Source organism: Falco cherrug, chromosome 11 (assembly GCF_023634085.1).
Source record: "Falco cherrug isolate bFalChe1 chromosome 11, bFalChe1.pri, whole genome shotgun sequence".
Classification (NCBI taxonomy): domain Eukaryota; kingdom Metazoa; phylum Chordata; class Aves; order Falconiformes; family Falconidae; genus Falco; species Falco cherrug.
In genome coordinates, this window is record NC_073707.1 from 22,848,312 (window position 1) to 22,863,550 (window position 15,239).

At 48.8% G+C, this 15,239-nt stretch overlaps 1 protein-coding gene across 2 annotated transcripts in view; it reads left to right on the plus strand.

Moving 5' to 3' along the window:
• Window positions 1–15,239, plus strand: part of DIS3L2 (DIS3 like 3'-5' exoribonuclease 2) — a 195,498-nt gene that overhangs the window by 145,700 nt on the left and 34,559 nt on the right. For both annotated transcript variants that reach the window (XM_055723535.1, XM_055723536.1), the window contains one exon: window positions 6,477–6,556. In XM_055723535.1, the coding sequence (XP_055579510.1) occupies window positions 6,477–6,556 (80 nt within the window). The remainder of the gene's footprint in view (window positions 1–6,476; window positions 6,557–15,239) is intronic.

Genomic DNA, 15,239 nt, shown 5'->3' on the forward strand with positions numbered 1-15,239 from the left:
CTACAGGAGCCTCCTAGAGAATTTAAACCTTCACCTGGAAAATGTGCATTTAGGGATGGGGAGAAGGGGTCTCACTGAGGAGGCAGTGGGTGAGATGGGACTAGTTTAGGACGAGTTCAGGACTTCCAACCAGTAGCAACAGCAGTCCCATAACCAGCTGCTGAGATTGACCAAACATTCACTGTCTGCAAAGCCAAAAGGGAAGGGCCACCCCAACCCCATGTGAGAGGTAACTAGGTGAGCTGGCGGTAAGTTTCTTTGCGTTCCTCTTCCATTGTAGGACTTTTGGTCTCTCCTTTATTACCCCCATCTTGTCCTTACCACATGTTCTTCAGCCTTTACCCAGGGTCTTTCTCGAGCAATTTTGAACTGCAGCACAAATAGCAAAGCTTGTGGAAGAAGTGCTTTGGTCTCAGGAGCAGCTTCTTTAAGTGAAAACACAGCTGTGAGGTTTGCAGCCTGCGCTTCTGTACGGGCTATCCAGCCGGCACAGCCAGCACCGCTGCAGTCCTTCCAGCACGCAGGAATTGGGAAATCCATTGTGAACAAGATTGAGTTTGATGGCCTGCGTGGAGGCAGATGGATGTATTTTTAAGGGATGAGGTGCCAGAAAACTCTGTGATTACGTTACTGGAGCATGGCTCGTTTTTTGTGGTTTTAAAAGTGAGTGTCAGGACTTCAGGGCTATTTTTTTTCAGGTCAAAACCAAAGTTTGGGCAGGGCATAAAAACCTGCTTGATGACTAAGTTTATTCTTAAAAAGCTTTCTAGAGCTTGCTGGAGAGAGGGGAGCCTTTACTGCAAGAGGGAGCTGATACCAGCTTTTTTGGACTTGCATGCAGGTAGGGTTAAAATGGAATGAGTGCCAAAGGTAGAAAAGAACCCCTGCCTTTCAGGAAGCTGTTCTCAGTGTAATCTTTAGGTCTACTCCCCTGTTTTTTTGCCTTGGAGGCTCATGTTCTGCCTCTCCTCCTTGCCCTGGGTGAACTCTTTCTGCTTGAATACCCCACCACACTGGTTGAATTACCTTGAACAGTTACAACCAAGGCTGGCCGAGGCATGCCCTTACATTGCCCCAGAATTGGGACATCTGAAATCTTTGACCTGGTTATTCAGCCAAACCGATAATACCTCTCTGATACAGTGCATGCATAGGGAAAATGTTTTATCTAGTGACAGAGGCTTACTGCTTGGAGCCAAGGCTGGGAACGGGGGGATCCAAGCTCAAGGGGCATGCAGATTTTTCCTAGTCAAGGCAATGTAGGTACTGGCAGTGTTTCAGCAGCCAGAAGATTGCTCCTCATGCTCTCTCCTTGTTGGAGCTACCAGGCTTTATTGCATGACCTAATTGATGCAGGTTTAAAACTTTCTTTAAATGAGGATGGCTGCTGGCTGCACTGAAGTCCAGGCAAGCCTGGAGGCCCATGACAGCATTAAGCACTGCTCCTGCTTTCTGGAAATCCTCTTTCTGGCCTTGGTGGACAAAGCCCCAAGATGCAGGCAGCTTCCCCAACAACGTCCCTGTAGGAGTCAGGCAGCACAGAGCTGTCAGTGCGCTGGAGGGCAGCTGCCCTGAGCCCTTTTGCTTTTCCTGGTGTTTTGTGTCTGTCCATGTCTGTGTGCTGGGTTGGTGTCAGCTCACCACTGCCAGGGATGTGTGTGGGAACCCTTGGGTTTAGAAGCAGCATGTTGGTGTCTGATGGATGGAGGAAGAAGCAGCAATCCCACTGTCGGCCAACTGCAGCCTCTGCTGGATTCAAGGATTTAGGAATAGAGAGCAGGAGGATGTTACTAATCCAAAGAGTGGAGCCATTGCACAAACAGGCGTTATGCACACGCAGCTCTCAGTGCCCAGTGATGATTGTGGGCAGGAGATGACTTTCACCCGGATGACTTTCCTCAGGGACGTGGCATTACCTTCACCTCGAGCCTGCAGTATGTGCCAACAAACATTACCAAGGATCAGCCACGTGCTGTGAGTACATTCTCTTGCTCTATTGACCAGTCATGGGATAGTGTGCCCACACCCGTTTGGTACTTTAGGTGGATACTCCCCTCCACGGAGGCAGCAACATCCTGCCCATCAAACAGCCTGCCCCAGCCCCTTTGAATTTCAGCACTCTGCTCCTCTTCTGTTTGGGTGTATTGCAATTGTGTCTGGTGGTGAGCGAGCCTATCCATCACTGTATCCACACAGATCCCAATTACTCCTTTTGACAGCTCTTATTCACACACCTCCCTGTGCCTCTGACATCTCAATTATTGATGGGGCTCGCCTGGTAGGCAGCACTCTGTTCTCAGCATGGCTGCATTCCAGCTCCCTTTCCCATCGAGTTCACACACACACCATGCCGAACATTTCTTTATGTGCAAAGCTATTGAAGTGGAAAGGGATCTTTATTAGCGTGTGAGCTCCAGGGCTAAGCAACCGAAGGGGGCAGTGCAAGCCAAATCACACTGCAGTAAGGTGCTGGGAAATTTCCTTTCCCCCTCCTCTCCCAGTGAAGCCCAGCAGTGTCTTGTAAAATGAAATGATCTCATATATTTAATGGTGAAGATCCCTTGATGTGATGAGCCTTCCTTGTGATGGAGTCACCCTGCACTTGCATTTCTCTAAGAAACCTCAGTCCCCCATTGCCCCTCCAGGTATAAAACCTGGTATTTTGAGTAGTGCCCTTTCCTTTGTCTTGGTATTAGTTTGTTTGCTGGGTTTACAGCAAACCTTTGTGTCCTGACAAGAAGCACTGACACACAGAAAGGAGCTTCAAAGCGGCACGCGGTGTTGGAGCAATGCTGTCAAATTGGTTAAGAGTTAAAGCTGTGCCAGAGGGAGGATTGCAAAAGCCTGCTTGTTTTGTAGGGCTTCGTCTACCTGGGAGGCTCTGGATGTCTCGTGACATTGCTGTAGCAGAAGTCAGATAGGACAGTTGATAAATAGTCGATCAGCTCCTGACATCTCTCCTTCCCCCAGCCTTGCCCTGCAACCTCCTTTAATTCAGAAGTAGCCAGAGGTTTTGTGCTTAGTGAATGAAGGCAAAAGGAAAGGGCGGCTGCTGGAGAAGGTGGGACCAGAGAGAAGCAGCAGTGTAGGGTGTGCGGAAAGCTGGGAAAGGACACTTGAGTTTTATTCTTGGAGATCTGTGGCAGAAGATTAGCTTTAGCATGAGAGGAGAAATCTGTGGAGCAGACCTCCCAAAGCACTGACACACTGGGGAGTGTAAGTGCCTTTGCAGCTGAGCATGGCCATGCAGAAGTGAGCATGTGTCTGGAGGTGGTCAGTGGAGCACTCCTGTGGCTCCAACAGCAGAGAGGACCCAACTACATGATACTGAGTGGGTGTGGACAATCTTTTCAAGCTTGGTAGGAAGCTTACAGTCTCTGCATCCCAGCATACCTCCTGACAGCGCTCGGTTAGTCCTCCTCTACCTGCCTTACCCACTTTCTTTCCACCTTGTGATGGGTTTTGCATGGGGGCTTCATGCTCCCTGCAGAGACTAAATGCTACCAAATGAGCAAAGGTTGCCAGAGTGTTGCTGGTGGCCACACAGCCAGAGCTTGGCTGTTCACTCGAGGTCTGTAAGGACTCGTGGCCTAGGTGGGTGTCGATCACAGGTCCTCTCTTCCCCATCCTGGCTGGCCATGACTGTGCATCGGCAGGACAGATCTGCAGAAGTGCAGGGTTTTGCGCATCAGTGACAGCACGGCTGCCTTGAGCTATGTTTGCTGGGACAGACCTTTAGGTACACGTGTCTCCATGTGATGGCAGCCTGACCCTGACATTTCTCCGAGTGGGGTCCTCTTGTCACTGTGGGTGACAGCAGCATCCTCTGGCCTGACAGTATTGCCCCAGATGGTCAAGCTGTGTACAGTCCCTGTTATGCAGGCCTTGCTGGCACTGGTGGGTAGCAGAGGCAGCTAAGCCAGCCACGCAGGGTGTGTTTTATTTGTCTGGAATACAGTGAGCAGAGAAAGAAGGGTTGAAATAACAGAAAGCTGAAAACCGTTATCTTTGGGAACTGCGATCTTTCCTTTTTGGGTAGGCAGATTCCGTGGGACCCCATTCCCCCAGATAGTCAAAGGTCACCCTCCCATACCTGATTACCCCACAGCTTTCCCCAGCAGTCTGTCCAAACAAGGCTGTTTTCCTTCCCAGCCCTTTTCCTTCCTTCCTTTCCTGTGGCCTTGTCTCCTCGCACAGAGCTGGCTCCAGCCCGAGTGGTGCTGGGAGCTCAGAGCCCAGGTGAGGTGTAACCAGAGATGCTCTGTTACTGCAAGCCCAAAGCCCACTTAGCTGAGAGCTGCCAACAAGAGGCTTAGGCAGTCCTAGTTTGTCCTGATCAGAATTATTGCTGAAAGTGGCCAAAGCCACACTTTTGCCCAATTTGCACTTTCTATTGTTTCTTCTCTAGCAATTCTGCAGTGCAGTGCCTGTTCCTCAAAGCACAGGACCAGGTGGAGCTGTGCCTGAGATAATTTCTATCCATTTCACCTCAGAGATGCTTCCTGATATTCCAGCAGGAAAGCTTTGGAAAACCTGGCCCAGAAAAATGACTTTGGGCAGTTCCTAGTTCCTTCTTCATTTCCCCAAACCAGGGCAGCTCACTTGGGAGTACTCTGGTTATGGGCTACATATGACCAGCAGGGTGATTGCTTGTCTTCCCTGGGGATGTCACTTCTTCCTTGCTGACCCTCCTGCTCGCATGGGGTAGCTGCCACGTGCCATTTTAGTAGCATCTGGAGAAGTTTCATGCTCGGCTTCATGGATCTCAGTCAGAAGAAGCATCCCCAGCTGGCCCTGCTAGTCCTGCCTTGGACACCAGTCTCCAAAACAGACCTGAGTGATCTGCTAAGCTGTAGTAAGATCAGAACTTGCAGGAAGGGAGAGTTGTGGAGAACGTAAGAAGTTGCCATCTGGACAGCGGTATGAATTGTGATACGTGTACTATGGAGACATGCAAAGCATGGATACATGTGTTACACGCTGCTGCAGGAGCCTGTGTTTCAGAATGGCTTAACACAGTTAGGGACATAAAAGTCATGGGAGATCAGATGGATTTGGCCTCAGTCTGGTACTCAGTTCTTAACTTGGTATCCAAGATGGTGAATTTTTTGATGATTTCATGGTATGCGGTTTTATTTGGGTCAGTGAGAGCACAGCATATGACTTTGCTGCTCTTTAGGGAAGGGAAAATGAGTGCACCATCTAATGATTCAGCACATGGGGTTTCTTAACAGCCTACGGGAGAAAGATGTTTTAATTCTGTGTTCATTCCTGAATAAGCTGTTAATTTGAGTTAGCAATTTCCTTGGAGCCCAGAGGAGAGGAGTCTGTGATCAAATGGAGTGGCTCAACACCGCTCTCTCCTCCTTTCCCTTTATAAAAAGGTAGGGCTTATCATAAAAAAACCTCCTTCAACTTTTAGCCCTGTGATGGTGTTCCCAGACTGTTTGAAGAGTTTTGCATGATCCATCAGTGGTGGCAGCCCTGCTGTTAGTAATCTCCGTGACCCCAAAAAAGCCAAATCGCTCAGAGCCTGAAGGCCAGAGCTGCTTCCTCCAAAGGATGCTGCCCCTCTCACCCAGCCTCCTGGCTCCTGGTCAGGGTCTGCAGCCCTTTTGCAGAGCCCCGGGGCTGCACCTCATGGCTGCAGGAGCTGGTGGGACACTGGTCTGGGGGCCAGCTTTCCTCTGGGGAATGAGGGGCTGCTCACACATGCAGGCTCAGCCCCGTGCTGTTTTCTAGGCAGTTCAGCTTATAAAATCACTGGAGACGTTTTCAACAAAAAAGTCTCCCGTGGAACCATTCTGTTGCTTGTTGAAAGAGGATTAATTTTTCCCCCTTAAATAAAATGAGCCGTGTTTGAAATCTGAAAACCCTTGCCGAATGCCTTCTTGGAGCTGCAAAGAAAGCAGCTTCCAGGTCACATCATAGCCTCCTGCCGGACACGGATCCAAACTGCAAACCCTTCTAACAGCTCTTTAATAACTCTGCACAGAAGGAAAAATCTGTCACCTTTCCCTCTGTGGTTTCTTCTCTGTTCTAATGCACTGGAGGAACGAGATGGAGCTGGGAAAGTTTTCAGAGAAAGACTCGTGGGAACTACAGCTACCGATGGAGAAGACTCATTTCTTTAGTGTCTGAGGGGAACCGCAATTGCTTTGGTGAAGGGTGGTGTGTGTGGGTGGGTTTGGAGGGGTGAACTGTTATGACCCATGCATTTCAGAAGAACCACGAACACTTTATAGTAACAGAGGGTGGAAAAAGCAAGAGGTTTCTGCAACGCATGTGACTTTTCCCTGAGGTTTGGAACCCCGCGGTATGTTCCAGGCCACGGTGTTTGCGTGTCAGTCTCGGTGAGTTAAGCTTTCTCCCACAAGCCTCACTTGAAGTTGCTGTGATGACTGAGAGCCTAAAATGTTGCTTTTATTTTTTCTGTTTCTCTTTTCATTCTCCCCTACCCCCTCTCCTCTCTGCAGCTGAAGCTCTCGTTTACCTTGGACCAGGAGAGTGGGATGCCTCAAGGCTGTTATATCTATCAGTACCGGGACAGCAACAAGTAAGTCCTTCAGAAGATTGCATGCAGCAGATAGGGGAAGGTGCGTTGAAAGGAGACTGCCTCGCCTTCTGGCAGAGAGATTCCAACTGCTTGTACCACTTAAAAGTAGATTAAAGCAGGCTTCAGGCTTGACCTGAAACTGGGAACAGCTCCTGAAAAGTCTAGATCCTTTGAAATGCACGAGGCCCTGCAGCACCCTTTTCTCTGCAGCATTTAAAAGCTGTTTTTATTTGGCTAAAAGGCCAGCTCTTGGGTACTGTGGGCTCTGGCAGTACTCACCCAGGCTTTGCCCTGGGGTGTTTGCAACTCAGACCACGCACTGTTTTGTGCTGAGGTGACATGGGCTGGGGGCAAGCATCCAAAGGCTGCAGAGCACTGAAGAGGGCAGCCCTCACCTCTGCTCAGCTAGAGACACACAGCACCCCATTCTCTCTGCTAAAGCTCATGCATGGGTTCACTGAGTGGCCTTTCAGCTGTGGTACTGTAGCCCCAGTGCAGCCACACGCTCTGTTTTTATGAAGTACCATATGATATTCAAGCTTTGGATGTATTTGGAGCACAGAGTCCTCAGTTTCTAGGTATTCTGCCTATTTTTACTAGCTGCTGTAGTGAATTGGCACCCAAGATGTTTTTATTTCAATTCACTTTCTCATTATCAAATTGACAGCAGCAGCACAGTTTAGGATATTTCTGTGTTCGTGCTGGGTTACTTTGCCTGAATACCAGCATGTCATAAATCCATAGCCTGTTACCTCCACCCATATAGTTCTGCTTCTTGCCAGTTATTGAAGGTTAACCTAAAAAAGGAGAGTATATGAAACTGTCAATGGATGGAACAGCCGGTAATTAGATCTGCTCTGAAACACTGACAAGAACAGGCCCGATGAGGAAGAGGGACATCTGCAAACAGCACCTACCCCTTTCTAAGTTGAGAAATCTCAGTGTTTAAACAAGAAGGGAGATAATTTCTTGGAGAATCCTTTCCACCTGTGGATGGGCAGTTAGCACATGGTACATGGTCCCATCCCAACTATCGCAGCCCCAGAGGCATGGATGAGCAGAGTTGGTACCTCCAGCACCACCAAGCTAATAGGGAAGCGTGCAGTTCAGTGCCAAAGCATAAAATCAACAAGGGAAGAGTGTTTGTTTTTGAGGTTTTTAAAGGCGGCAGCACACAATGGACAGCAAAGAAAAGAAAAAAGTAACCCCCCAGACCTGTTGGGATTTGTTAAGGATGTTTATAGATGCAGTGTTTCTAATTGTGTGGTGTATATCTCAAAAATCAGCAGCCACTTTTTTTCTACCACAGACCCTCCTCTCCCCAGGCTCCAGCGGGTGTTTTGTGCCATTGTTCGAGGGAACTCTGGGGACGGGAGTGGAGATATTTTGTTTAAGCACTAAGGCCAATAGCAATTCCGCTTGGAAACCTTGCTTTTAGCTGTGAGTGGTCCAGCATGTGACAAAGTAGCTGCAGCATGTTGGCGGCTTTTGATTTAGGGATGTATGGCTGTGACCTGTGTTTCTGGCAAGCGTGGGAGCGGAGCCATGCCAGCCAGGATCATGGGCTGGAAAAATATGGTGCGGGCAGAATGAGTGGGATTGCAAGTAAACCCAGACTTTGTGCGCGTCTGACAGATCCAAACTGCATTTATACCTCCCTGCGGGGCCCCATGCTTTGTATTTTGTAGCTTGCTTGATCAACCTGGGGGGAGCAAGATCCCATTTCCCAGGGCGTATTCTTGCAGGTAAAGTGCCCTTGAGCCAAACGTGTGCTCAGTTCTGGTTGTACTCTTGGTGATTTTGGAGGAGCTTGTGTGCACTGCAGCTTTATTGGCAACAGGACATTGCTTTGAATAGCATAGTGAAGCACCAGATGTGGCTCCTGCTCAGTGAGGCAGAGACCATACTTCTCAAGCACTGGGCCTTTCATAGGGTAAATTTTTTATCCATACAATAGCATGGCAGTTGTCATAACTTTTCGTCAGCAATTTCCCAGGATAAATTGTAGGCCTTGTGTTCTCCCAAGCCTAGTCAGGCTTTGACAGGACCCAAAGGGATAACAACTCTTCTGCATCCTTCTAAAGACATATCTAGGAGTTAAAGCAATGTATGTTTGTGTCTGCACTATGTTTTGGAGCCATTTACATCCCAGAGAAGAAATGCTGGTGACACACTGCAAGCTCACACATGGGAAGGACTGGAAATGTGCACCCTGGAGCCCGGCATCCTCAGCTGGGACCTGTGCCAGGGACAGACCTGCAGCAGGAGCACAGATGTGTGAAGCTCTCGAGTAGCAGCTTTAGTGAAGCTTTAGTGGAAGCTAAGGTGATCCCGGTTGACAGGAACCCATTCCGGCCTGGGGAGTGTGCCCAGTGCGCCGGAGATCTGTGTGACTGGACTGGGGCTGTGCATAGCAAGGCTCAGTGTCACCGTGGTCACTGGATGAGTGTCCCTTCCCCTCCTAGTGGCAAATGCTGTTCCAAGCTGCAGCCAGACGGGGCCACCGGAGAACAGCAGATACTGGCCTCCCACTTGCAGAACAAAGGACCACAGCATTGCTGAAAGTGTAATTACCAGAGCAATTAAAATTTCTATTGCTTAGGCTAGAAGTGCAAGTACCATGCAGGCTCTTACAGGGGCAATCAATTGGAGTTTGTTCCCTTTAAAATGATAAAACCCTGCCAAGGAATTTTTGCCCACTCCTGGCAGCTTCCCATTGCCTGCCTGCCTGCAGCAGCATTTGCAGGCACAATGCTCTCCAGGTGCCTGCTCCACTGTCACACCCTGGGTGCTGAGCATTTTGGGGAGACGGGACTCAGCACAGCTTTGGGAGCCTTGGATTGAGACCAGAAGAGGTGCTGAGCAGCCAGCTGCTTGCCCCTCCAACCCTGCTATAATATATTGGTATCTGATGGCACTTGATAGTCCCAGTAGCAATCCCAGTGCTGTACTTGGAGCTGTATGGAGGAAAGAAACTGTCACTGCCCCTGCAGTCACAGGGGTGAGACCAGGGGACATCACTTCTCCCCTTTTTCCTTGCTCAGACCCAGACACTCTCATCTCCTTGGCTGCCAGTCCTTCCCAGCCCTTCAATCTTTCCTGGCCCCAGAGGAAATTACTTGACCTCACGCAGAAGCAAGCAGTCTGCTTTCTCGTTTTTAAGCCATGTTACTTAAATTCTCCTTAACGGAGATCAGTCAGTATAATCAACAGAGCACCGGGCTGCTGCACCAGGCTGCTGTGGGATGGCTGTCCTGCGACAGGAGCACTGTGCTGTGACATGGGGATGGCTGGTGATGTGTGCTGGGTGACGTTCGGAACAGGAGCATATTGTCAGCCTTCATGTGGCCCCAGAATAGTCACATTGAGGAGAGGACAGCCCTGCCAGCCGTCCCATGGTGTGACTGCAGCACAAGTCAGGTGTTGAGGGTGGGACTGGCTTTCTGCCGCTGCCTCTGCACAGGCTGGGTTTCTCTGGCCCTGCACAGGATCCGATTGCAAAACCCAGCCAGGCAGTAAAAGACCATCAAGGCCATTCACAGCCACCATGGCTCATGAATCCCATCTTACAACATGCACTTGCCAGTCCCTGATCTAGGAATATGGTACCGGCTGTGCTGGGGAAGTGCTGGCTACCCGCTCTGAAGTGTGCCCAGCATGACTGGACCTACTCTCCTGGGCTGCCAGGCAGCAGGAAGGATGAGATCAATAAGGGTTACAGATGATCGTGAAAGAGTTATTCCAGCGCGTGTGCAGGAAGAGCCAAAGCCAACCTGAGATCCCCCTGGAAGAAGTTAATTGCAAGAAGTTTAGTATCTTCTGGCTGTATGCCAGAAATGGAAGGTTTAGGCCATTTTCTGCATTCGCTGTCACTGTACAGACACTTCTCTGCAGACCTCCTAGGCTCTGCTCACCTACCCACAGCAAGCCTGATCCTTCAAATGCCTTTGTCTTCCCTCCCAAGACTCTCTGATTACTGTCACTTTTCTCAGATGATGGAGTGCTCGGGGTCCCTGCCATCCCAGACCCACCAAGGAGCTATAAATCCCTGTCAAGATTCATCCTGTTATGTGGGCCATATCTGCAGATGCTTTCTTGTCCCCAGCTGGTTCTCCTCTACAACATGGTTTTTCTGCTCCCTAAGCCACCAGGTGTACTGGTCTCTTTTTGAGGTCCCTTCCCCACATCACAGGCACCATCTTTGCCAATAGACCAGCTTGCAGCTCGCCAATGTGTTTCATTTTAATTCCTTGCTGCAGCTGGGATTTGTGTCAGGAGTATGAATTTGCAGTGGGGGCTTTCATGTTCTCTTCAGAGTAATTTCTAAACCCAGAGGAGCAGCATCTCGCATGGAAGCACTTAGAGACCTCTTACAAAAGCAGCGTTGGAGTATTGATCATTTTTTCTCTCCGGGGACCCAGAGCGCTACAGATAGAGCTGCTGTGCAGTGTAGCCACTTGCGGGCAGCACCACACAACTCTTCAGGATGAGAAGTGAAAAATAGCTCCAGTTGAAAGGAAAAGTGGTGCCCCCTTTTATATAGAGATCAATGATGCCTGGTACATTGGATTATCACTTAAAACACCAGGACTTCAAATGCCAGGGTGCATGCACTCCTGATGCTGACAAGCTCGTGATATATAATGCTGTTTGGGTTACCAACTGAGCTCCTCTGTGTAATCTTTTCATAAGGTGAATGTAATATCTGCAGTGATGTACCTAACATTACATCAGGAGAGCCAGCCTATAATTATGCTTGAATTGTTTGAACAGGTTATTTGTCACTAACACATTAGCTCACTCCATTTATTGCTGCCATTCAGGGCTGCAGCGGGTTTGGTGTAAACAGAGCTTGGGTGGAGGTTTGCGGGGGGGGGGAGGAGGGGGGAGCTTATTTTTCTGAATAGAGCAAACCAGAATTGTTTGGAGTTTATTCTTCTTTTCTAGAACTGTTAACTGGGAGTGCTAGGAATAAAATATGTAAAGAGACTGACACAACATGACTTGATTTGTTTTCAGATGTACTTCCCAAGTGTACAGCTCATGTACTGGACTTTAGCATGGACCTGGTTGCTTTGCAATGAGCTAGCAGGTTTATGGTAGTATGTTTTGTTCCTTATAAGAAACTGAGGCTTGCAGAGTCGGTTGTTTGTACAAGGAGCTGCTGCACAGCTCACACAGTCACTGAGTGCTTGACCTGCCTTATTACATGGTTGTTTCATGGCATGCATCCCAGCCAAGCATCACTGCTTGTATTGTTGTAAAGGATGTGGTCGTCTCCCCTTATGGCATCTGATTTTCTGGTGAGTGATCAGCAAATACATGCTCTGGCCTGCATGGCCAGGGAAGTCTCCGAAGGTGACATCTTCTTTTGTTTGTCTTGTCTGGCAGACTGGGATTTCATGGGGGAAATCCATATACATATAATCCCCTGACATCACAGACTTGGATGGATGCTGTCTTAGTAGCAGTTATTCACCTGAAGCTTACGAAGTGCCTTGTTTAGATTTCAGATCAAAATAAAATTAATTCCATTTCTAGAAATGGATCTGCCAGCCAATGTCAAATTCTCCAGGGTGGGATTTTCACTTTAGGGTGCCTCGCTGGACAAGGTAGCTTAGCTGGGACAAGGCACACCCCGCTGCACTGCAGTTCTTGTGGGACCATCTCTGCACATCGCTAGCTTTCTGCAAGCATTGCCCAAGTCCTTGTTGGGTTGCAAGTAGCTGAGCTGCCCCATGGCTCTTTACCGGTGAGCTGTGGCAGGGTTTAGCTGTCTTTGGAGGCCACAGAAAAGCATAAGAGGCAGTTGGGGTAAGTAAGCCTGCATTTTCATTGCTGAGAAGGAATACCACCACTTTGATTGTAAGCCACCTCCTGGGTTTAAGACTAAGCCAGCCCCTGCTGGGCTTAAAACACTACTGAGCTCTGGTGGAAGTGGTGTCTGTGTAGATGAGAATAGGATTGGAAGCAAAATGCAAGCCATGGCATGAGTTAGCACTGCCCAGAAGATGTAGTCTACAAAAGAGAAGACTAAGGTGGCTGGAGTTTTTCCTTTGATTCCACGTCTCGGTTTTTGACTTGTACTAAACTTTGCCCAAGTCAGTAGGTGATGCATATCATTCACCTGCCAAAGGGTAAGCCCTGGAGTTGGCCTTGTGAGGCTGGTGAATTATTCTGCCATTGTATGTGGAGAAAAAACAGTCCTCCTGGTTTTGGCACTGGTTTCAGTTAGAGTTAATTGTCCAGGAGAATATATCTGGAGATTGACCTTTAAAACTTCAAAAGATACGTAATCCTTCTTGCCTAAGGTATGAGCTCAGTTTTCTGTGTGCCACAACCAAAGGCTGCTGGGACATATGCTGCAAAATAGCCTTTGTCACTTGAGACTTTGAGGAGCAGAGTTGTTCTTTCCTTGCAGAAGGGAACTTATGGCCGTTTCTAGGTGAGGAAGAAGGACTCTTGCAAAAAGCTCTGCCCAGGTACTACTTGGCCGCTTTTCTTGACACAGACCTGCCTCCTCCTGCCACCCTGCTGCTTAATAACAGGTTTCCAAACCACCAGCGCTGTAGAAATAGTGACTGCCACCTCCTTGGAGTGTCAGTACGTTATGGGGGCTGCAAATGGAAAAGGTAATCAAGGAGGACCCGCCTTTCCCCTGTGCAAGCAGATGGGATTTGAAGATTAGCTGACCCCTTCCAAATGAACTTTTGAAGCCTTCTTTGGTGGCCTACACAATACCCCGCACTGACCAGTAGCATGCTGTCTAAATCCTTGAACAACAGGGTATGAGGGCAGTCAATGTGTGTTCCCACCCTCAAGGAGGAGGAAGGACTGGGTTCTTAAACCTGGGTGAATGCAGGACCTCCTTGCTCTCCCTAGGTTGAATCGGGGGAGTTTGTTGTCTTACCTGTTTCAGAGTGCTTGCTTGGAGAGGAGCTGTAAAACCTCTTTGTGTCAGTGTTAAATGTCTGGGTATTTGGTGCCAGTCAAATACGATTGCAGCTGATTTGCTCACCTAATTGAGTCTGAGATGCTGTCTCCATGTGTCATCCCTGGAGATCTGTTTACATATCCATTTGCTTAACAATATGTTTGGAAGCCCTCAGCAGCGTTTCAGCACCATTTCCCTGGCCTATATATGTCTGACTAATGCCCAAGGCAGTGAGCTATATCTGGACTAGAACTGCTAACCTATGGATCTGGGTTTTGTTAGCAGCCCTAAATCAGACAAGTCTCTGATTAGCCCTTAGGTACATGGGAGAGGACAGATCTGGCGTGGGAAAGAGTGAGTAGTTGTCCTTCACAAGAAGCACCTCTCGGTTTCATCTTGAACCCAAGCCACTGGATTGATTTTATGTTGAGGAAGACCCTCTCCTGAGCTGAGATCTGGCTAGAAAATCAACAGAACCCCTAGCCGTCCCTCTCCCAGCAGGAGTCGTAGGCATAATTTTTTGTAACAAATATGGAAAAGGAGTCCTTCTTATGGCTCGCTGTGTCCTTGAATGTATAGTCATAGTGCAAAGCGACTTTTCTGCCAGGTGTATGTTTTGCTGTCCACCCTGTGGTGTTACAAGCAGGGAGCACTGGAACCAGTGGGCAAGTCCATGTGCCGCTGCCTTTTGCGCTGTTAGGATGTGCTTTGGGTACAAACTAATGCTGGAAAGTTGCGTGCAGTGGCAGACTGGAGTAAGACCAAAGATGATGAAGGGGATGCTGAGTACTCAGAGCATGTGTTGTGCTGGAGGTGGTGAAGGATGCTCAGCCTGGAGATAGACCTTCTAGTCCTGCTCGCCAGCCTGCTGTTTGATCTGTGCTTTCTGCCTGGAGAGAACGAGGGCTTTCAGTTTGCCGTGGGCAGGACCTCTACGGTCTGTTCAGCACTAAGTACCTTTGTTCCCCAGGGGATCAGCAATGTAAGCTGGAGTAACCGGGTGGATTGTCAGCCAGCTGGGATTGCTCTCTCATAAAGAACTACTGGCTGAAAGCTGAAGCATTCAGACTAGAAATAAAACATGCATTTGAAAGGCATGAGAGATTAACCAGTGGCAAAATGTCCAAAGAGAAGACCAGGAAATTCTCCATCTCTCAAGGACAAGTGCACTTTTGGAAGGTGTCTTAGAACCTACAAGTCAGTGGATTTAACAGAGCAGTAGCTACCTGAAGCCCTCCAGGCACAGGAGGTCAGCTGCTGGAATAATTCTCTTGGTCTAAAATTCCTGGCACACGAGACTGCATTAATGTAAAGGATCAGCTTTGCACTGACACCACTGGCTTCTTCGCAAAGCTGGGGTTTGCCAGCTGCTGGGCCTGGAAGAACAGGGCATTTGCTTTGAGTCCTGCCCTCTCTCTATGTACTCTGCTGAGCTGACTGTTCAATATACCTTATTGTTTGAAGTCATGTCGTCACAAACCAGAGGGTGAGAGTGGAAGCATCTCTCCTTACCCCCTCCTGAGCAGCAAGCGTGAGCAGTTCTACTTCTCTAGCTACTGCTGTGCTTTGCCCTGGGTCCTGCTGCTTTTTCTTTTTTTTTTTTTTTTTTCCACAATTCAGAGCAGCTATATCAGTCTGGCAATGGATTCTGTTCCCTCCACACCTACCTGCTTTTCCATCGAAAATAGGAGCTTCAAATCACAAGCATGTTTTGTGTGCTCAGCACCTCACCATGTCAAGGTCACCCTG